The following is a 23,392-nucleotide window of genomic DNA, read 5'->3' as shown; positions in this document are numbered from 1 at the left end:
TGAAGGATGTGTGCATCCTCACAGGAGCAGTGTTTGGTAGAAGACATCTGGCAAGCACAGTTACAGTAATAGGGCAGATTTTTCCATCTGCTTCATGGTGCCTTTGAACTAAAATGAACAAATAAGAAATGGATTGTAAGAGAGGAAAGGTGGTGCATAAGAGCAGTCGCTGCCTTTGTGTGTGTGTGTCTGTGTGTGAGAGAGAGAGAGAGAGAGAGACTGTGTGCTTGCTTGTGTGTATATGCCTGCTATGTTGGACAGGCATTAATAATTGACAGAGCTGTGAGGGAGAAGAGGCGTACGCCCACAGAGGAATCTTCTGTACACATGTGGTTTTACCTCTCTCCCTTCTGTGTGTGTGTGTGTGTGTGTGTGTGTGTGTGTGTGTGTGTGTGTGTGTGTGTGTGTGTGTGTGTGTCAGCTGTCACCTTTGACATCAGTTGCATTAGGGAAAACATAACTTACTAACATAACTTTAAAACAAAACAAGCACACTGATTCTACTGATTGCATTAAACTCATTAAAATCAGGTTAAAAGTCAATTTGCATGCAGCAAGTACCTTGTAATGTGAAACAACAAGTAACATCCACTTAAGTTTAGTTTTTTATTTTATACTATATTTATTTTACTTGTATATTTTACCAATTATGTAACAGATAAAAGCTGAAGCATCTCTGAAAAGTACTATAGTTTAAATATGAATTCTCAAAAATTGAAGCAGTGACTGGTAACACTGCTTCAGAAATTATTCTTGAATAAATGTTGTTTGTAATTTCTTTGAAAATAGAATAGTAGAATAGTCTCCACACGATCCGTGCCATAGGAAAGAATTCATATTAATAGTATTCGGTATTAGTTACTCCCATTTCCTCATTTCCTTTCCTCTCATCTCATTCTTAATTACTATCATGAATCGTTATTCCCAATAGTCATTGTCGTGGTACATTTCCCCTCAGTTAGTACCCAGATTGACATTGAAAGCACGTCTTTAGCGTTATCTGTCTTACTTTCACCCCGTCTCTCTTTGCTCCTTTTCAAATCCTGTCGTACAGCGACTATGGAGCAACATTAAGAGGTCAGTGTCATTAAACTGCAGGACCTGGGGCCATTTTATTTAAGGGGGAAAGCCCTCTCTGATATTCAGTATTTCTGTGTGTCAGTAAAAGAAAGATCAAGAGGTACAAGAAGCTAAGCGCCAGAGACGGCGCTGCGGCTACGGAGCTCCCGACACCTTTTTCCAGGACGGGGTTTTATCAAGTATTCCTTCCTGACACAAAGACACAAGTCTACAAATCCACGCATATATTCTGTGCATGTGTTAAGCAGGCAAATAAACAAACATACTTATTGGAGGCAATCACATCCACCAATGCAAACGGAGGTCATACTGAGAAAGGAAGTCAACCTAAAACAATTTCCCTCTTCCTGTATCCTCCCGCTGTCTCAGACTCTGTCCGTCTCTCGGTCTGAGGCCGCCTGAAGTGTGGAGATAAAACAGCTGCATCTTAATCTGTGGGTGGCACGAGCCTACAAAGAAAGCAATTAGGTTTATAATTTACAATTCCCGTGCCCTTCTTTCTTCTCTTCTCTCCCCTTCCCCTTCCTCTCTCACTCACCCCTCCTTTCCACCCATGAATTAATGTCCTTATGTGTGTCCCCACAGAGCAGCGCGAGCATTCGGAGAGAACCTGTCCCACACACACTCTGAAAACCGAAACGGATCAGGTCAGCGTCTCTGCCATCCTGCCATTTGTCCACCCCTCACATGCTGCTCTGCACATTCCTCTGTAATCCTTCCTTCACCTGCTTTACCCCACTCTCTGCTGAAATGCCAGGCTGGGATAATTAGTGTGTACTACAACGTCAGATAACCTGAGAAAGATAATGATATTATCCTCCGTGTCACCCTCAGCTTGTCTCCTTCTTTTTTCCTTGCTGCAGTTGCAACTTGGTTTAGTCCACTTTCTCGGACACTCACGTTTGTCTTTCTCTCCAACCTTCCAGCTCATCTTCTGTGTGAAACCTTGGTGGGTCCTGACCCAGAGTCACCAAGTGACAAGATTGGCCCCAACAACAACAACCACCACCTCCATCACTACACCGGCACCACCAAGGGCTGTGGGGACAGCCAAGAGCCCAGCCTGGTGAAACAGCCACTGGGCAATCTCCAGCCACCTCCCCCCTCCATCACCATTTCTACCAAGCCGGCGCGGTTGTCCCTTGAGCGTAGCTTCTCAGCGGAGGAAGACCAGCTGAAGTGTGTCGAGTGCACCCTGCAGCCTGCCCGTGTGTACACCATCACTACCCAGCACGGTATGCTGATGAGCAGCGGCCGGGGCAGCAAGGAGAGCCTAGAACTGGACGTCCTGAAGGAGAAGTCTGGGAGTGGCGGGGTTGGATCCAGAGGTGGCTTGATCCAGCCCTCCACATCCCCTTCTTCCACCTCTTCGTCGCCGACCCAGTACCACCACGCCAGCAGCAGCCGTGGTAGCAGCCACCACCACAGCAACCATCACCACGGGATCCACCACCATGCGCCATCCAGAAGCGGAGGAAGTAGCGGGGCAAGTGGAAGCAGCAGTGGCAACCAGCAACAGCAGCAGCAGCAGCAGCAGTCTCCAACCGTCGCTGGGTCCCACTCCCATCATGGATCGCACCACTCCCACCACCACCATCACCTGTCACAACCCCCACTGCAGACCTCCGTCAGTGCCCACAACATCCGCGGCTGGGGCGAGGGCGGAAAAGGGGAGGCCGAGTGCAGTGGGCTGGCCTGCGACTCGTGCAGCGGCGTCCCCTCGCGGAGCCAGGGCTCCCTGGACCTAGAGAGTGCCCCCCGAGAGGCAGGCAAGCAACACAGACGCCTAGAGCGGATGTGGAGTGTGGACCGGATGACTGGGCTGGAGAGAGGTGAGAGGGTGGACGACACAGAGGAAGGGAGAGGCGCAGAAATCCAAACAAGGGTGGGAGGGGAATGAGGGGCTGTTCATGAGGCCCTGTGGCTGGTTATCAGACCACAGATGAGATCGCATTTGATTACTTTCAATCGTTTGCAAGAAAAATACTCACGGTGAACATGCACGAGCGTAAAAAGATCTAGCTCTTGGTTTTCCCCTGTTTCTCCTGTGACAGTTTAACTCTATTGGTTTGTAAGTGATAATTACTTTTTCATTTTAGGACCACTTCAGAGAAAAACTAATAGTTGATACCATTACTTACTTACTTACTTACCTTTGATCAACATTTAGAAAAAGGAATAACTAAAAAGTTCAACTCTCATTCATGTAAAGTTACTCCTGTGAAAAATCAGTCCAATGAACACAATATCACACATACTTAAATGTGTTTTTCAAATCTATATCTTCTCTGGTCTGATGGGGGTTGAGGGTTTGATGTTGGATGTGACGTGGTGGTCTGTACTTCTGACTCTCCGTCTCTCTACTCCGCTTTCTCTTCCTGTGTGTCTCCCTCTCTCCATTTGTGGAGTGGTGGACTGTGAAGTGCTGGTGCTGTCACTAGTTTTGTGCTTTCATATTTCTTATGTACTCATTCCAACATTTGCCAAATACGGCAGATTTTTCTTGTTTTTTTTTTTAACCCGCCTAACATTGTCATCATTTCTCTTTCTGATTGCAGAGGACACTAACTGGTTCCCTAAGGAAAATATGTTCTCCTTCCAAACTGCCACAACAACCATGCAGGCGTGAGTGTCCAACCTTGGCACTCACATGTACACAAACATAGATATATATGCTCCCAGTCACATGGTGTGCTCACAAAGTTAATGGGCCATCCTTGTGTTTTTGCATTCTTTGGATCGTTAACTATGAACTGCATACTTTACACTACCGTAACCATTTTCTTTGGCTTTTTAGATCGATTTCCTTCCCTCCAGGCTAATATTGATTTTCAGTTAAGTAAGATATAAAAAGCCTGCAGACCCCTCAGGTTTGCTCGAAAGGACAGGCCGTCATGTCTTTTCTTTTTGGCAAAAGTTGAGTAGGTAATGCAAGGTAACGCAGCAGCGGGCAGGATTTGGTTTGAAAGTTGTTCTTGTTGCTGTATTCGAGGAACATTTGACACTCCAATTGTCATCATCACTGTAACAATGATTGTTTAACTCCCAGATATATTTTTTCCAACAAATTTGTAACCGTAGAAAAACTTATCTCAAGCATCTATCTTTCCCTTGAAATTATTTGCGGCTCTACAATAGTTTTTAATTATGTCCTCATTTCTGCATATTGAGACATACACTGGGTTTTGACCAAGCCATGTTATTCATGAAGTTCAATGAAACACACTTTGTCTATTGCTCCTGTTCTTCCTCTGGCTCATTGCACTGATTTTTTTTGTCTCTCCTCTCCTCGTGCTTTCTAATTATCCCTGGGACACAGGATATCGTAAGTATTCTTCCCTGCCTGCTTTCTTTCTTTCTTTTTTTCCCCCCTTTCTATTAGCTCGCTTACCTCTTGTCCTTAACTGCTGCTCCTTAACTAAATGGCTCCCATTTAACCTTCATCCTCCAGCCGGGTAAAGGACGGATAGATTGAGTTTACAGTTTAAACAAGAAGCAACTCAAAGTCTTCCGGCTTACACTAACCATGACAGCAAATAATACGCTCTTATTGATGTGCAAAAATTATATTTTTACAGAATAATTTTCTGTTTAAAAGTTACCGTCTCTCAGGTGGGTATGTAAAAAATCTAAAAGAGGGAAAATTGAGTAACAGGATAAAGTCCAGTGAAATACACTGCAGCTGACTGAGTCTGCCGAGATCGAGTCATGAAAGATGCTGGCTGACCTTAAGCCTGTCAGCTCCACCCAATCAGTTTCTCACACACACACGGCACACACACGGCACACACACGGCAATAAACAGTTTGGCCGTTTAACATTTTTCTGGCTCTCCTGTTTGTGCTCTAATCCGACTCCACAGACATCCCTAATTATCACTGAATCTGCACTGGCTGACTTAAGCCATGTTTGGCACCGACTGTGGCAATTGGCTCTGGAGGGATTTGTTAAGAACAAGTTTTTATAGTGCCCACATGTGACCCTCAGTGCCTTCCGGTGAAAACTGTTTTGTTCAAAAAGAAAATCAGTTATCAGCAAGTTTCCAGCCATTTATATACAAAGTCTGAAGCTTATACATATTCAGTAAGAACTCCCAACGTTGATAACACTAATACTTCCAAGACAAACCTTCATTCTGCACACCCGCTGCTCCAACCACACCTTGCCTAACCAAACCCAGCTAACCCAAGCTGCTCTTTACTGACGATGTTTTTCAAGTTCTTTGTCCTGCTGTCCAAACTAACCTCTGCCTACATGCTCAACATAAAAGTCTGGGGTTCGACATTTTAAACAAATAATTATGGGATGATTAAAATTATGGATCTGGTGATATTCTATATTCGTTCCTGAGAAGATCGAACCATTAATGTAGACAAAACCTGATTTAGCTAGTTCCTCTGACCTATAGATCCCCATTGTTGTCCAACGAGACAGAGTCTTCACTCACGCTAGCAGCACTCTTACAACTTACTCTCTCAACACTACGCTGGGTAACCTCTTTCTCCATTGCATAACTATAGAAACTCCCTAAAAACAAAGCCTTGCAGTTTAAGTACTTACTTCACCTTTTTTTAAATGAAACTATCCATTAGTGACACATTGTCAAGGATTACGTGTCACAGAGTGGGCAGGGAAGTTTTGAGGGATGAACTAATGCATTGGTTTGGGTCTATTTATGGAATTTGTTCAAACCAAGAAAAATATAGAATAACACCAACTCTTTTCATTGAGGGCAACTGTTGTTTCGGTGGAATCTTACCAGCTCATTTCTCCTACTTACCCAGAGTCAAAGGTATCCGAACAAATCATTATGTTGAGGATTCTGTACTGTATCTCTAGCTCTCTAGTCCGTGCTGGAGATGGACAAATGTCAATCCCCTTCACACGATTGTTGGTTTACACCTTTCCTGCTCAATGACAATCAAATCTGTTGAAGACATAACCACACATTTAAAGCGGTGCATTTCACACCATGTTTGTAGTTCCGACACGTGAAAGCCCTCGTGTGAACCCGAGGCGTCACTTTCAAATTCCACATTACCAGAAAATGTTTTCTAAGTTTCACACTGGGTGATTTAATGAACGGTACAGGCTTTGTCGTAGACCTCTTACCAGTGGATTATGGCAATAATGTAGGAAATGCATCCAGGGAATCTAAACACCATGCTGTGAACCTGATGTATTAGGTGTTGGAGACTATGCACTTTTTTTAAATGGAGCTGCTAATTAAGCCCTCATACCTCCAGCTGCTGAATTAAGCTAGTGTAAGCTCAAAACTCAAAATATTTTGAAGATGAATGTGAGGATACATAATTCAAATTATCTATGACCGACTCTGGGAAAGTAAATTCCCCAAAAATGAACTATCCCTTTGAGAAAATAGACCTCAAGTGGAAGTGGCTTATTGGTCCTATTGCTAAATGGATTACACCACATGCTCACGCACATTTGTGAACAGAAATAAGAAAGATATGAGCTGGTGTTGTGATATGACTTCTGGTCTCTATAGTCCAGGCTAGCTGCTGCCTTCCTATGACAGCTGCCCTTCACAGACAAATAAACCCCGCAGCTCAAAAGGCCTGGCACCAGCCCCCCTGCACTGTCTTACCCTTCGCTGCACCAGCATCCTCCCTCTTTCATCCCTTTAATACTGTGCCACGTCCTGGCAGGGCTTTCCGGGGATTTGTGCAGAGAAAAAGGAGAGAGAGGGAGCAGGATTCGGCAGAAATCATCCAGAGGTACGGAGCGTTCCCCGGCCTCGCTGTGCTCTGCCCCGAGTGGTTTCTGGGTACAGCTCCATTGTCATTCACTTAACGCCATGTTTAATCTGACAGAGCCAAAGAGTCATCAGTGTGGCGCTGTAAGGTGCAAGGACGTCAGCAGCTTCCATTAGGATCAAACTTACCGGATGCCTTGCTACAGTGCACCAGTGCTGGCAAGATTTGTTCTGCCAACCACAGTGAATTAGATTTTTATCCCTTAACAAAAAAACAAAAAACCTCAAAAGTCGGTGCCTAGAGTATTGGTTGTTAAAATCATACATGCACTCATATTGGTTGATAGGTTGCGCCCAATCTCTATGAATGGCTTTGCACAAAAGTTTTGAAAGTTGGGTTGCAGAATGTGACTTTAAAGTCGGGGGTGGGGGAAAAGAAGTTTGACGGCGTGAGATTCTGTAACACTCGGAGGAGTCATGACATCAATAGCAAGTTCAGAAGCCGTCCCACTCAGACCCAGATGCCCCGACACACAGGGGCAGATGGCGAATGTGACACCAGGCAGTACATCGCAATTCCTTTGACATCTCGGTGTCATCCATCTGCAGTGTCAACTTCATTAATGTCGCGTGTTTTTTTTTCATTCGAAATTGACGACTTGAACATTTGGGGGAGGGAAAAAAGCAGAACAAGCTTTATGGCTCAGCAGTGCCTCCTTGCACTGAATCCTCCTGAATTCACCTGAAACCATTACTTTGAGAAAATGCATCTTATCACGCTAAGGCCACATTAATCTTAAAGGCAGTCGTCCGTCAAGCAGCAGTTAAGTCAGAGGCCAAACCTCATTCCCTCATAGATGAGCGTCCTGTGTTCGCGTGGCTCGACTTTATGTACTCAGTTTTGAACTGTGTTTCTTCATTATAGCAGATTTACAAATAGAAGTTTATCTACAGCGACAATAAAGACAAGCAATGCCCAAAGAAAAAGCACAAGAGCCATTTCAGCAGTGCAACACCTCCACCGCCCGTTATCTCAGATTGCTTTTCATCAGTAAAAAGAAGATTTCCTCTGTTCTCTGCTCTTTGATGTGAAACGTTGTACTTTCTTTTTTATCACGCATTACCATAAACAATGAATCTGGTTAATTTCTTTCTTTTTTTTTACAGGTACTGCCTCTCTGACTGATGCCTCATTCTAGTTGCTGCTTTTCATGCAGTTCCTTTTACTGTATAGGTTTTATTTTCAAAATGAAATACATTATTCAGTGACCTGCTTACAAGGAAAGAAACCTTTTCTCATGCCTGCAATGTTTCACAAACTGAGCATTGACTGCATTACTATAATCAGTTACTGGCCTGAAATTGGAGTAGCTAAACAAACATTTAGTATTAATGCAAAAATGAACCAATGACTTTGGAAGAGATCATAAAGCTTCGCTTTATCCAGCGCTTTGGGTGCATGAAAAGCGCTTTATAAATCAAATATATTATTATTATTATAAAGAAACAGAGGACAAAGAAAAAGTCCCCACTTCATTAAAAGAAAGAGTGAAAGGAGTAAAAAGAGAACAAATCACTAAGAGCAGTTTGTATGAAATAATGCTGGTGTAATCATAATGTTGTTGTTTTTTTTTATTCAAATGGAGCTATAGAGAATATTAAAGATGCAATCTGTAAATATTGCATTTAAAATATCAACCCCTAGCCTGTGTCATCAATAATTTTAGGGGATGGTTAGTACGCCCATAGCATACATAGCAGAGGGAACAGGTTTAGGATGAAGTTGGTTATAATAAGGTAAAATATAGAACATCTAAACATGTAAAGAAAAAAGAAAAAAAAGAAGGAAAACAGTCGCAGAGGGGTAGAGAAAGAGCTGAAATAGGGGGAGGGAGAACCTGTCAGATTGTCTTTAGTTGAAGGAGAACATGGTTTCTCTCACATTTCCTCTCTCTAGCTCCTTAACTGTCTCCACTGTCACCTCTCATATGTCGTCACTCAGGCTGTGAGCTCTGTCTGACTCAATGCATCGGTGTGTTTGCAACCTCTTGATCGAAGTACAAATCAAGTAACAGGGATTGTTGCTCATCTGTAGTTACCAGCAGTCTATTTGCGCCCTTTATTAGCCATGTTTCAGCATAATGCGATTACTTTTCCCCGTTTCAAGTAGGCTCTTGTGCTGCCGACGTTTCTTTCGGAGGTAAATCAAGGACAAAGAGCCTCCAAAGACTATCTTTTCCCCTTTTATGTTCTATGTTCTATTTTTATTGTGCTCCTCTCCCGCCAGATAAACATGGATACGCTTCCCACTCACACAAAGTACACATGCGCGCGCACGCGGACCACATGCTGAGATCATTAATCTCGAGAGTCGTCTGGTAGCTCGGGGAAGCACAGCCGTGTGGAGCTGTGACATGGGAGGGAATGGGGAAAGATAAAAGGATGTTTATCTGGGACTCTTGCATAGAACATCATGTCAGGATTAGGCAGCAAGTCGCGGAGAAAAACCACACAAACCGCGTTGATTTGTTGCTATTAAGACACTAAATGGATTTCAGGTGAAAGAGACACAAGACAAAGCCATTCTATCTAATTACTTACAGAGAGAAAAAATACAGGTTTTGTGACATGGTTGCTGTTAAGAAACGTGAAAGCTCACTACAAGTCAATTCAGGTAAATAGGAGAAGGAAACGGTGGCAAACCAACCTCCACACTTTCGCAGGCTAGTCAGCTACAACACAGTGTTTCCTTTGACAATCTGACATATTGAATCTTTGAGTTAGATTGTATGACAATGTTTCCAAATTCATCAGTTTTCAAAATTAAAAGAAAAGATAAATGATCAGTTTTCTTCCTCAACTAGATAATTACCTCGGGGCTCCCAGAGTAAAATCTGATAAATGAGTGTGTTGATTTCATGTACGTAAAACATTGCTCATAGAAACAGATTACACACTTCAATTTTGCTCTATCAGTCCGCCTTTTCAAATGAATTCGATTATTTTTCATTTTGAAGCCTCATTAGCCAACGATTAGCCTCACTGATATGTAGTAGTGGACATTTTTTATAATAGTATTACCAGATATCACTGCTTGGCAACTATGGTTCGTTGTGTCCTCCATCCCTTTAAATTTCACCTCGCTACATTGAAGCCCAAAATATTTCCTGCCATGGCACTGAAAGTTGGCTTTGGACGCAACTCATGTGGAGCAGATTCTTCCAATATGGATGTAATTTATTGGTCTGATGTGTTTCGTTCTGCTCTTCTCAGTATATATATATATATATATATATATATATATATATATATATATATATATTGCTATATCAGACACTTTCATCGCCACGGCTCCTACATCGGGTCTCGAAAATGGTTAACCTGCTTGGAAAAGTAAAGAATATTTTATGAATATCATGCACCAGTCTGGCAGGAAGAACTGCTCTAACTTGCCTTCTGATGTGGGTGTTCTCAGAGCACGTCCCTCAAAACCTACGAAAACACAATGCTAGGGTTTCCCTTTGGCTGTCGTTACGTGAACGCCTCTCATGGTTCTACTCTATAACAGCCAATGAAAAGATACCTTTTTCGCAATGTGGTATTACACCCACACTGTGACCAGCATTGTCTGCTCACACTGACACAGAAAATGTGTGTATTTACCCGTAATGATGTCTTTTTTTAAACCTCCTTAGATATATAAGCTCGACTCTAAACTCCTCTCTTTTTGTCTCGTCTTGCTTTGTCATTTCCCACCCACCCCTCCCTCTTTCCTCTTTCTCCTCCTTTCTTTTTGGTTCTTCCTCTCTCCTTGGTTATCCCTCCTCCGCTTTTGATTTCTCTCTACCCACAGGAACTTCCGGAAGCATCTACGGATGGTGGGCAGCAGAAGAATGAAAGCACAGAGTGAGTCAGATGAGAGTGTGTGTGTGCGTGTGTGCGTGCGTGCGTGCGTGCGTGCGTTTGATATGTTTGTTAAAACTGACTGCGATGTTCTCACCCCGCCCGCTATCATCCGTATTTATTTTATCTTTTCCTTTATTTTCCGTTCTCTGGTGTGTGTTTTCTTTGGCATGGCACAGTGTCCCGCTGCTGCATTGCTGGGATTTCATAACACCCTGTTGCATTTCCTTGAGGATTTTATGTTTATCTGTGGGTTTTACAAGCCAGAAGTATGAGTATGTGCATGTGTGTGTGTGTGCCTATGTAGTGTGTGTAAGCTGTAGTTGGTCTTTTCCTGTTGCATTTGTAGCCAAGACAAGGATGCTGAATGATTTTTTAAAAAGGCAGAAAGTGAAGTGATGATTGGTAATAACGAGAGAGTGTGTGTCTGTGTGACTTTAGACAAAACATTTTTTGTATCTTAGCAGATTTTTGATATTTATTAAAAATCCCAAAAGTCAGGTTGCTGCTGACATTAATGTCAACTTGTTCCAAAGCTGAGATTTTCCCTTCTGCGAGGAGTAACCAGTTGCTTGACTGACAATTCTCCTCGTGGTCACAGAATTTGGCGGCAAGGCTGCAGTGTTTGTTGAATCATATTAAAAATGGTAAAACAAATGTGTCCAAATCAAGTCTGAGGATTTATGCGACATTGAATCCCAAACACCCCGGTTGTGATTTTACAAACAAATACATCAAACCTCCAGTTAAAACGCAGAGTGGTCGTGACGCTGACATCACAAAATAGGTCGCAATGTTTAGAAATGATTTCAAGGTTATTTGTAAAAAGGAAATTCATACTCGAAAAGAAACGGAGTTGCAGCGAAATGAACAGAGAAGCATTAGTGAGGATACAGCAGCCGAGAAACTACAGAGGGCAAAAGAAATGGCGCCTTGAGGGACTCAACACTGCTGATCAACCGTGTCAAACACTTTCAAGTCATCTTAAAATATTCCAAGAGCACAGCAATTATTGTTAGAAGCAGAGCTGATTTTATCGACGAGTTGTAGCCGGGTGAATCGGTGAAACAGTCGTTTTCAATCTGTGCTGATGATCACACGGAGAGAGGAATGAGCAGCGAGATGCTTTATATGAGATACATGATTGTTAGTAGTGTGTGTGTTTGTTGGACAGTTTATATGTCGGCATTTGTTTGTGCGTTTGTGCAGAGGAGCGACGGCCTGTATGTACACTATTTGTGCACTCGTACTAGCTGCATCTGCCTTTGCACTCGTATGTGATGAGTGTACGGAGGAGACGGCCAGTTTGCGGGCTTGTTAGTGTCCGTGTGTGAGAGTGTGTGTGTGCGTGTGTGACGATTTCTCCCCCCGCCTGCACTAGCATTCGCTGAGCGTAGATCGAAGAGTTTCAACCGTTCCTGGAGTGACCCCACCCCTGTCAAGACTGACTCTCCTCATGAACCCAGAGACAGTGAGTTAACACAAATGTGCGCAAGTACACGTGTACACGCACACACGGACACGCACACACACACACACACACACAGACGTTGACCCACGGTTTCTCACAAATGCAGTGGGTAGACAAAAAATGTGCAAAATCAAGGCTTTAACTTCGACGTAACCAAATCACATCTTCAAAAATACGGTGCATGTAAGTTCATTGAGTGCAGAAAATGTTGAGATAGCACAAAAGTAATTTAGATGCAAATGGCTAACATCCAGGGAAAGATTCGTGAGCACAACACGTTTCTGAGAGCATGCAAAGGCAATCTTGTGAAAGAAAGAGGTTTTAAGTGCGCAACTTCTGTCCGTTTGTATTCCTGGCACGTTCACTAAAAGGTGACCCGGTCCCCTACAATCCAACCTATTAAATATCGTGACACTACAACTCAACCGAATCCAATGGAAAAAAACAAAAACAAAAATCAAAGGAACAGCATGATTAAGAAACAAAACCTGTCCAATTAAAATGTTTTTTCCAAATTGTTTGGGTGTCAAAGACCGCTGCAGAGAACTATGAGAGGACAATCTTGAACTGTACTGTGTGTGTGTGGTCATAAATTACTGATGTGCCCTCACATCTTGACAGGGAGATTTATCATAGCTCAGGTTTGCTTTGTGCACACTCAGTAAAATTGTTACGTTAATTAATTTCCATACACAGGTGGCTCATAGGGAGCTGAAATCCACTTAGCGGCATTTGGCAGGCATTAAAACGGGTCTTTGTAATCGACACTTTATATATGAGGCATTAGATTGACTTACAGTAGAGCTGAGATAAGGCCATTGCAGAACTGCCCTTCATGAAGGCCAATCGGTCAAAATAAATAATATTAATAATAGAGAATTTGGATATCTGCTGATATTGATACTGGAGCTTTTTTGTCTTGAATATTTTTTCTTAATAGTATTTCTATCCATTATAATCATTATTGTTACTGTTGTTGTATTATGTGTAATACATGAGGCTTCAGTAAACCACAACACAAAAAAAAGAAAAAATCCATAAATGCATGAAATTTAAATGTATCCCAAAGCAATTTATTTGAACTCTAGGTTAAGTGCACTTCACGTGGAGACAGGTGTAGGAGTGAGAGTTGCTATGACAACTGCTTCAGTGTCCAGCAAAACTTGTAAGTAGATTTATGTGCATGAAGTCACAGGGGGGGGGGGGGCAACGTAACATCTTTTACGAACTGTTTAATTATAATAATTTTAGTTTTGGGCTTAAAATTGCATTATTACATATTTCCATTTCATATTTCCTTCTTCCTTTCTACCTCACCTTATGGGAAAGCATTATAACCTCAAATCAGGTTGTTGTTTTTTTACCCTAAAAAAAAATATAAACAACAAAATCTTTTTTATTTATTCTCCCTTTCATCATATCATTTATTTAACTGCTATTTTTCAACGGTAATTACTTCTCACAAAATCCACGTTTTCCAAGTGGTAATTTAGTTACTTGAAAGGCAACTTTTCATAACGCGGGCACAGACACATGCCGCATAGGACTGGTGATATAACAGAACCCTGTACTGTATGTCCTGTACACCTCTCTGTTGCGTGGAGGTGACCTTTAGTTGTCATGGTTTTACAGCTCAGTTCCCAGTTTTGAAACATCAAGAACAACAAACAAAGAAAATCCTCAGCACACGAATCAGAGAAAGAAAGAAAGAAAGAAAGAAAGAAAGAAAGAAAGAAAGAAAGAAAGACACACACACACACACACACACACACACACACACACACACACACACACACACACACACACACACACACACACACACACACACACACACACACACACACACACACACACACACACACACACACACACACACACACACACAGTCTCTGCTGTTGACTCTGACCCTGTCCATCTGTCTCCCTATGACCGTGGGTCTGTCTTCAACTTTGTTGATGCTCTCTCTCTCTCTCTCTGTGAGTATTGTCTTCCAATCTGGTGTGTGTGTGTGTGTGTGTGTGTGTGTGTGTGTGTGTGTGTGTGTGTGTGTGTGTGTGTGTGTGTGTGTGTGTGTGTGTGTGTGTGTGTGTGTGTGTGTGTGTGTCCTAGTCCGAGTGCGTCAGCTGGTTCAAATGTTAATGTGAGGACCTGGTGTGACGTGCGTCTCAGTGTTTTTTTCTAAAAGGCTTGTTGGCATGTGCCGTTTAACCGCGTTGACTGTCCGCATTTGTGGTTTTTATGTTTTTTTTCTGCACCTCCATTTTCAGTGTTTCTGTTTATCAGAGTGTGATGAAAAATAAATAAACTGTTGAGGACAGTCATGGTGCGGTTGCTGCCTCTCTCCTGAGGGAAATGTGTTGTTCTCTGGAGGGGTGCCATTCATTTCAGTCTTGCTCGTCATTTCTATTTTTTCCCCTGCCATTCTTCTTTTTATTCTCCTTTTTCAATTTCTCCCTAGATGTTCTTGTTTTTTTTTTGGGGGGGGGGGGTTTACACATGTTTACAGAACCTCAACACAGTCTTTGAGTTAGAGACCAACTGACACTGAATTTTTGAGGCAGATACCAACACAGATATTTGGGAGCTTAAAAATCCTCTAATGAAAGATTGGCCAATCATTTTTTTTTTTTTCACCATAAAAAAACTACACGAACAAACATTTTTGATGAGGATCCCTTAAATCTGGCTACTTATTTATAAGCAATAACTCAGGTTGAAATTATGATTGAAGTTCAATGTCGCTCATGAGCTTTGAAAATGTGACATTAAGAGATTAATCGACTGTGGAGTCACAAGGTCAGTCGTTACAGTCACTGCCTTTCCTTTAAATTTACAGTTCGGTCGGTTCTTGGTTTGACACAAAGAGCTGCAGCCGTTGAAGCCATTTTGTACCAAAGTCAAATACAAAGACAACAGGCAAAGCTGCTCACAGTGACTTTGATAAATTATCACTGTACACGGGGGCAGGGACTGAATTCAATAATAACCTTCAATGTGATTGGCATCATTTTCATCATTATGAAAAGAAATAACCGTGATTTAACTTTGCTCGTATTAAAGACAACACAGCAAGTTTACATCATGTCTGTTTTCTATAAACGACAAAAGCACGTGTTTCTGGAGAGTTTAACTCTCAAACAATGGACGAATGAGTTTGACGCCGCATTAATAAATCCTCCTTAAGGTGTGAAATAATTCAGCAGCTGCCGTTAACACGGTTGATTCATTTGGTCACAGGTACCATTTAGTCGATAATGTTCAAACCTTTTTGAAATATAACTATTAGTACATCATATAAATTATGATTACATGGCAGAGAAGCACGACTTGATGCAATATAGCACCTTCTGTTTTCAATAGCTGCCGTCTGATCCCAGTTTTTTTTTTTTCGTTATATCGCTCCTTATTAGTAAATGCCAGAAATCTTGCCGCCACACTCGCTCTCAGTCACTTTTTTCTCCCTCTGCCAGCTGTCTCTCTGCTTTCACTTGTTCCATCTGTCATTTTCTTATGTCACCACCATTATTAACAGCTCCATCTGTTTTTCCTCTCCTCCACTCTCGCCTTTCTCCACTTCCTGGACACATCCTCCCCTCACTCGCTCATTTTCTCTCTGTCCGTGTCACCTTTCTTGCCTCCCACTCCTTTCCCAACACTTCCTGCCTACACACTATTATCTCCCTCCCCTCATTTTCCTCACTGGTGTGTGATATTCTTTTTTCCAGGCGGAGACCTGCAGACCTCCTGTGGCACCCTGGACGAGGGAGGCCTCGATGACTCTATAGACTGGGAGGAGGAGAGGGAGATGGAGCGGCTCGCCTGCGAGGGAGACGACTTTATACCTCCCAAAATCATGGTAGGAGATGAATATCACGTACAGATTTCTCAGACAAATACAAAATTGAGGCATTGGATATTGAGTTTTTTTCTTTTTGCCATTTCCTTATTGTCCCCCCCCCCCCTTTTCCTCACATCCCACTTAACCAATCTCTCCTCTGTAACTCCTTCACCTTTAGCTGATCTCATCTAAGGTCCCCAAGGCGGAGTACGTTCCCACCATAATCCGCAGGGACGACCCCTCCATCATCCCCATCCTCTATGTGAGTCGACCACACTGGAACATAGATGATCTGCACAGAAAGACTCACAATACAATAAGCTGCAACTCTGTTACAAGGTTGAACATGGACACACCAAGTATAGAAGTTTTGTTTTTTTCTAAAGACTATTGTCCTAATACTGTATATTCTGAATTGTGATATACATTTTAGTATTTCAAAAGGTAAATAATCATGTTTTATGTGAATGCCTTTTACCCCAGGACCATGAACATGCAACTTTTGATGATATTTTGGGTGAGTACGTCTATATCTGTCTTTTTTCATTTCTTATTTCTTTTACATTGAAAATACAATAAGTTATCAACATACAACAATTTGAATAGTTAATAAAATAGAAAGAATAATATCTAATAACATGAAATATGATAACAGCAACTGCTTTAAACTTGCATGAGGCAACAAATAAATGCAACACCAGTATCCAGGTGATGGAAATTACTTAAAAGTTAAAGTAGACACATTTACTATAAAAGAATACAGCCACACATAAACAAAATTTGCATGTTTGCATGTATTGAAAGATAATACCAGTTCCTCCCTATGAGAAGAAAATCTGTCGCCTGAAGTCATAAACGTGAACTGTGCAGCATTTTGCCTGAGGAGTGGAATGTGAACTCGGAATGATACTGTGGGAGTTAAAGGTCAGAAAAATAGCTGGAGGCTTAAACCTAACCATGCATTCAAATCGCCAAAATAAAGAAAGAAAGAAAGATCTGAGATCTAGATGTTCATTTGGTATCTCGCAACGGTGGAGAATCCTTCCAAAAATTCCTGGATCCAGGAATCACCCTTGACCTATCTTTGGTCAAATCTTCACGCAAATCAGGCCACTGCTTTTTCAATAATCCCGCTAATCAACCGAAACAATCACATAACCTCCTTGGCAGAGGTAACCGATTTAGATCCTGTAAATTGACTTTGTTTTCAAAACTGGTTTCATTTCAAAAAATGAACAGAAGCATTTACAGTAAAATGTCCCAGATGATGAGCTCTCACAGTAAAACTCTCGCAGTAACTGCAAGGATGTAAATGAATAATTTACATTCCAACATTTAATTTTACTGCTTTCATGGCCCCGTTTTATTGTGACGTGACATTTCTTGCTGCCTCAAGTACGCACACTGTGAAATCTAATATAAACTACACCACCTGTTAACGCAATAATGTCTCTGACGTCTGTTATTACACCTGCACTTGAACTCGCCCTTTTCTTCCTTTCTCTCGCTCTCTCTCAGAGGAAATAGAGAAGAAGCTCACAGCTTACAGGAGAGGTAGCAAATTCTGGAGGATGCTGATCTTCTGTCAGGTGAGACACAAGATAAAAATTAGGAAGACGCAAATCATCAGTTATGACCACGTGTTTTACTCTCGTGTGTGTTTCTCAGGGAGGCCCCGGTCATCTCTATTTACTGAAGAACAAAGTGGCGACCTTCGCTAAGGTCGAAAAGGAGGAGGATATGAGCCAGTGAGTTACTACATTAGTTTTTTTGTTTTATTTATCATAAAAATACACAATTATAGACACTGACTCTTTTGCAACCAGTGAGTCGCCCTCTTCTGGTGATTCCAGAGAATACAGGCTTCGGGCAACTGGCTTCATTTTCGGACCCGGGTTCTAAATGCATGTTTATTTACAGTCTGTGTGTTTTCTGAGTTTTTTTTTTTGCTGCAGTCTATGTAAAGAGGACAGGGCAGCCATTTGTTTCGCTGTTGGGTTTTACATGTCAAGTGTAGCTTTTTGTCTTTGTTCAGATTCTGGAGGAGGCTCAGTCGCTTCATGAGTAAAGTCAACCCAGAACCCAACCTCATCCACATCATGGGATGCTACGTCCTGGGTAACCCCAACGGAGAAAAGGTACGTAGACAATTATGTCAAACGCATTGTACGCCAACGCACAGAAAGACTCTGCATTTCTCATATTCTATTAGCAAAATATAAAAGCTAACCGAGAACAACACTATCATTTTAAGCTAGAGAAGAAATGAGTATATTTGTCTAGTGGTTGTGAACATAAATCAGTTATTTCCATGACTGAAGTGTATGACAAAGCATAATGCCGCCTTAATTTATTACATATTCAGAATCTATGGGCTTTATGTGCCAGACAATCTCATTTAACAAATGAGGTTTTATAGAGTTTTGGTTCCCTATCCCTTCTGCCATACTTTGTCTCTGTCCTCATTTTTGCCATCTGCTGTCATATTTATGCTCGCCGTGTCCGTTTCCATCTCCGTTTTGACTGATAATCAGAAACACAACCCTCCGGGCGTTCTCTTTCTCCACCTGTGTGACCGTTATCTCACTCTGAGAAACACTGTTGCCGTTTGTAGCTGCGGGCGACACAGGTTGAGCGATGCTGCTGCGCCTCTCTTTACTTGGCATGAACAAATAATGAAAACACACAGCCACGTAAAAAAACATACCTTGAAAAAACAACAACCCTGAAAACACACACACACACACACACACACACAAGCTGGCAGACCAACATGGACACAAAGACACATGCCAAAGTCTGCAGTGTTTGTCTGACCTAACTGTCTGTTCCAGTCATGTCTGCCAAAAAGCTTTGTTATATGAAGTGGATCTCCCCGGGGCCGATTGCACAGTCTGCAGAACAGACTGCTCATCAGTGATATCTCCACCCCTACAGACAAACACGAATGCAGCTGGATTAAGAGAGTGTTGATCCAAAAAATGTAAAATTGGGTTTTTGGCCAAGTCTCGAGTGACATCTTCACACACTCCAGTCGTATGTTGTCTTTATAACAGCACAGTCAGTGAACTGTGCACCTTTTGAGGATGTGGATATGTTTCTGGCACTGACCTCCTTGTTGTACTTTTTATTAGAGCCCGACCGATATGGATTCTTTGGGGTGCCATCGGCCATCTGTCAATGATTACTAAGATGTCGTTATTAAACCTTATGAAAAAGAAATGTAATACATGCTTGACATTTTAGTTTAACCATAAACTTTATCCTAAATAACTATAAATTGAAAAAAAAAATTACAAACAACCAAATTAAGAAAAGTTGAATTAAGAAAAAAAAAACATTTATTTTACCTGAAATGTAAACTTAACTTAAAGGCTCGTATCTGTTGGCCGATAATATCGGTGGGGTTGTAAACATATCGGCAGATACAACTTTGAATGTCTAATATCGGCTGATATTATCGCCCAACTGATATATATCACCCGGGCCCTACTTTTTATTTCCGTAAAACTACTAACTCATTTTACCCTGGCAACTACACTATGTGGCCAAATGTATGTGGACAGAACAAATGAACACTTCATCGTCAACAACAGTATACGAACAACATGAAGAGACAGGACATATACACTGAGCCACACGCTGAGCTTAACCTTCCCAAATGAAAATGCCATAGTGTATCAAGTGTATAAAGCCACAACTTCACACCTTTGACAACTGATGTCAAAGGTGACAGCTCTCACACACACACACACACACGCACGCACGCACGCACACGCACACACGCGCGCACACACACACACACACACACACACACACACACACACACACACACACACACACACACACACACACACACACACACACACACACACACACACACACACACACACACACACACACACACACACACACACACACACACACACACACACACACACACACACACACACACACACACACACTTCATATCATGCATTTGAATAGGTGCGGTTGTGCTTGGGGGCACCGCAGTCCCGGTATAATGCAATAAAGTGTATATTTAAGCTTATAAATATTGACATGAGCCTGCAGCCATGCTGGAGTGGGTTGAAATCATCTGAGAGATAAATGAAAACCACCCCCTCTCTGTTTGAAAAGTAAAATCATCATGGTTAATGCACGCTTCACAAACCCCTCTGCAAATATAAAAAGGGATCGCATTTGTTCAGGCACAACAAGAGCTGATTGTTGTCAAGGCCCCTTTCTCTTTAATATTAATTTGTACTGAGAAGTTGTCTTTGTGATTCATGTATCCTGCCGTCACCACATTTCGGAGCATAATGCATTTTATCAGTTTCTTCGTCTTTCATGTATGAATTAAATGTGAATTAAATTATATTTGATGAGGTCAAATAATCCGGCTGATAACAGAGAAAGTAGAACTACCAACTCACGGGTGTCTGCTACAGTACCACTTCACAGTCAAGTGGTCGCAGTCTCTATTCCTGGGTCATGGCCAGAGTTTTCCATAAGCCTGGCAGTCGCCCCAGACATTAAAACAATTCAAGTCACGTCACCACCACTACTTATTATAGCCTTATAACTATAACCTTTAACCGGATGAATGATTTTTATCGATCAACGTCTGGATCTTAAAAATGATCAGAGAAGCAAGCTCAGCAAACAGCCGCAGCAGCACGGAGGCATAAAAGAAAATGCTGGTGCTGCTCTGTGATGACCGGAAACTCAAGCACTGGGAAAACTGGGAAATGACAATTTAAGGCTGCTGCACGCACAGTAAGTGCACAGCACTTAAACATTGTGTAAAAGTTCTTGTGTAACACAGTTTGGAGGCCGCAGGAATAAAAACCATTGGCTGGGGATGGGGAGCTGCAAGTGAGCAGGTCAGAGAGGCAGCATGACCCAGTTTTCATCCGGAGATATTCAAGCACGTTTTTTGTTTTTTTTACTGTTTTGTCAGCGGCGAATCTGAATCGGTCTTGGCAGCAGCCGCAGCCACTGGGAGCTTATAAGAAGCCACCCGGGACAGAGAGAAAACTACAACATTATTAACACATTATTTGAGATTTGTTGTTGCCCGCAGCTCGCTCGCTCTCTCTCTCTCTCTCCCTCCCTGCAACTTGCCATCTTCTTTTATCTTTTATTCAAAGCGCTGCAAACACGAGGAAAGGATGCTTTTCAGCCTCCAATTTAACATCATAGCATGAAAAAAAAAAAAAGAAAAAAAAAAGAAGAGGTGAATGTGAGCTTTGATTATTATTCTTTTTTGACAGAAAAAAATGAGTTCCCTCATGACTAAATCCAGGCAAGAAATCAGTGAGCTCTCGTTTTTTTAATGTGCACCACATCACGTCACTCACCGCAGAAGAGACGGAAAAAAACAATTATTGACAATCTCAGAATAAACTGTGATTACTGTATGTCATCACGGCTGCAACTCATGATTATTTTCACTGTTGATTAATACATTTCTTTTTTTAGTGAAAAAAAATTATATCGTTCATCTGTAACGAAGCTATAAATGTTTGATGTCAATTCTTTTAGGACTTAATCTCATAATAGCCTGGATTAAGCCCTGGGTGTATGAGGAAAAACTTGCAGGACTACGAATGCACAACATGCATTTGTTGCTCATTTTAAATTCTTCTATTTTACCAATCTGTTAACCGTTTGATTTAAATGTACTTTACTGTAATTTCCTGAACCTGGTACTCTTAATGTGGGACCTTTTACTTTTCTGTTGCTCAAGCTATGGGTTTTTTTTTCTCCATTAAAGTACAGAGAGGTCATATTAAGCCAATCAAGAAACCAGTGCACCTCATTCTATCATCTCCTCACCTTCTCCATGGGACTAATGCACAAACGTCTCTTTGGCAGTAATGAGCTGGATTCTTTGCCCTTCTTGTATACGTTCCTATATTTGTGTATCTATGTGCGGTGCTGGGTCTGCAGCCCCCCAAGTGCAGAGAGATTAATTGGTGTTTGCGTTCTTATCTCGGCCCAACAGCTGTTCCAGAAACTGAAGAATCTGATGAGGCCTTATTCTGTCGAGTTCGAGTCACCGCTGGAGCTGTCTGCACAGGGTGGGTCTGAGCAAACATGCAAACGCACTCAAAAGGCGCAGGTCACGAGGACACGTGCATACGGAATGAACATCTCCAGTGAGGAATTGACTCAGAACAGCTGTTCCCTCGTTGAAAAATCGATTTCAGTTTCCTTCTCATTTCAAATTCGTTGTGTTCTTGCACACTCACTTGCTCCCCGTCCGCTTTTTCCACACACATTTAAATATGGTGTTTCACATGTTGTCCGGAATTTGTTTTTATTATTTGCAGTCGGTCCAAGTCAGTACAGACGTCACAATTTGTGCCCAACGCCCACCGCAAAGAAGAAAGTAGTCTCATTAATTTGCACTCCCTTTAAACCCACTCCTCTCCTCCCAGCAGGTGGGAGTAGGGAGATCGAGTTTTCTCTATTCAACACAGTTTAACACAAGATCAATCTTGGTCCACACCAGATCCAAAACTTCCTCCTCTGTAGCCTTCACTTTAATCAAAAGTTTTCCACAGAGACGTGTTCCCTCTTCCTTCCTGTACCCTGAGCGCATCCGATAACTTTGTCGCACCGGCCACATGGTCACCCTTAAAAAAGGGAGCCAACATTTGCACCCCTGAGGAATTGAATACTAAATGACGTAGGCGTAAAAACAAACTCTTTTTTTTCTAAAGGAACAAACAGTTGAAAATATCCATAAATCACACCAGCGTTTTTCCCCTACTGCTACACAAGAACATCGATACAGAAAGATTCTGCTCAACTCTGGATTACAATTTTCTACTATATCGGCAAAACAACGGTCGGTATGGTTAGAAAGGTACTCCGGTGATTTAGTATGTCTCTTCCTATGAAGGTTCACAAGAGACACAAGGTCAAAATCAAAGCAGAAGAGGAGAAAGTCTGACCCGTGCTCTTCATGGGTCAAGCTCCAAGGTAGTCTAGGTCTGATCACCTGCCAAACCTCCTTACCCTATATTTCTGCATTGATACTTTACATTGGACATAAGTTGTGAGCTCCAAGATCATCCGATATGAATGTAATTCATAGGATACAGGGATACATCCGAGGAAACAGAAGTAATTAGGCTAAACTGAAATGAATTTCAGAGCATTCTCCTGAACCAAAAGAAGCGGAAATACTGAATTGCTAAAGACGGAGCATTATTACTCTCACACTGAAACTGCTGAGAAACTCGACGCCAAGTCAGTTCAGCTCCAAGTCCCTGAAAGATTTAACATCTGTTTTTTATACGTGTTGCTCCGGACGTTTTCCAGAACTTCTCCTGCCAGGTCCCCGGTAAGAAAAACGACAGATAATGTCCGA

General features: G+C 42.0%; 1 protein-coding gene across 9 annotated transcripts in view; it reads left to right on the top strand.

The window, feature by feature from the left end:
- nsmfa (NMDA receptor synaptonuclear signaling and neuronal migration factor a) overlaps positions 1-23,392 on the top strand; it is a 35,251-nt gene that overhangs the window by 8,664 nt on the left and 3,195 nt on the right. Inside the window, exons 2-15 of one of the 9 annotated variants that reach the window (XM_035607228.2) lie at positions 1,666-1,727; positions 2,007-2,849; positions 3,639-3,705; positions 4,400-4,405; positions 6,750-6,818; positions 10,650-10,702; positions 12,081-12,170; positions 15,896-16,026; positions 16,187-16,270; positions 16,492-16,525; positions 17,527-17,597; positions 17,677-17,756; positions 18,044-18,146; positions 22,019-22,094. In XM_035607228.2, coding sequence (XP_035463121.1) covers positions 1,666-1,727; positions 2,007-2,849; positions 3,639-3,705; positions 4,400-4,405; positions 6,750-6,818; positions 10,650-10,702; positions 12,081-12,170; positions 15,896-16,026; positions 16,187-16,270; positions 16,492-16,525; positions 17,527-17,597; positions 17,677-17,756; positions 18,044-18,146; positions 22,019-22,094 — 1,769 coding nt within the window. Of the gene's footprint in view, positions 1-1,665; positions 1,728-2,006; positions 2,913-3,638; positions 3,706-4,399; positions 4,406-6,749; positions 6,819-10,649; positions 10,703-12,080; positions 12,171-15,895; positions 16,027-16,186; positions 16,271-16,491; positions 16,526-17,526; positions 17,598-17,676; positions 17,757-18,043; positions 18,147-22,018; positions 22,095-23,392 lie in introns of all 9 variants that reach the window. The other 8 variants (XM_035607227.2, XM_035607233.2, XM_035607229.2 and 5 more) reach the window with 8 other exon arrangements.

Source organism: Scophthalmus maximus, chromosome 20 (genome assembly GCF_022379125.1).
Source record: "Scophthalmus maximus strain ysfricsl-2021 chromosome 20, ASM2237912v1, whole genome shotgun sequence".
NCBI lineage: Eukaryota > Metazoa > Chordata > Actinopteri > Pleuronectiformes > Scophthalmidae > Scophthalmus > Scophthalmus maximus.
This window is presented reverse-complemented; position numbering and strand designations above follow the sequence as displayed.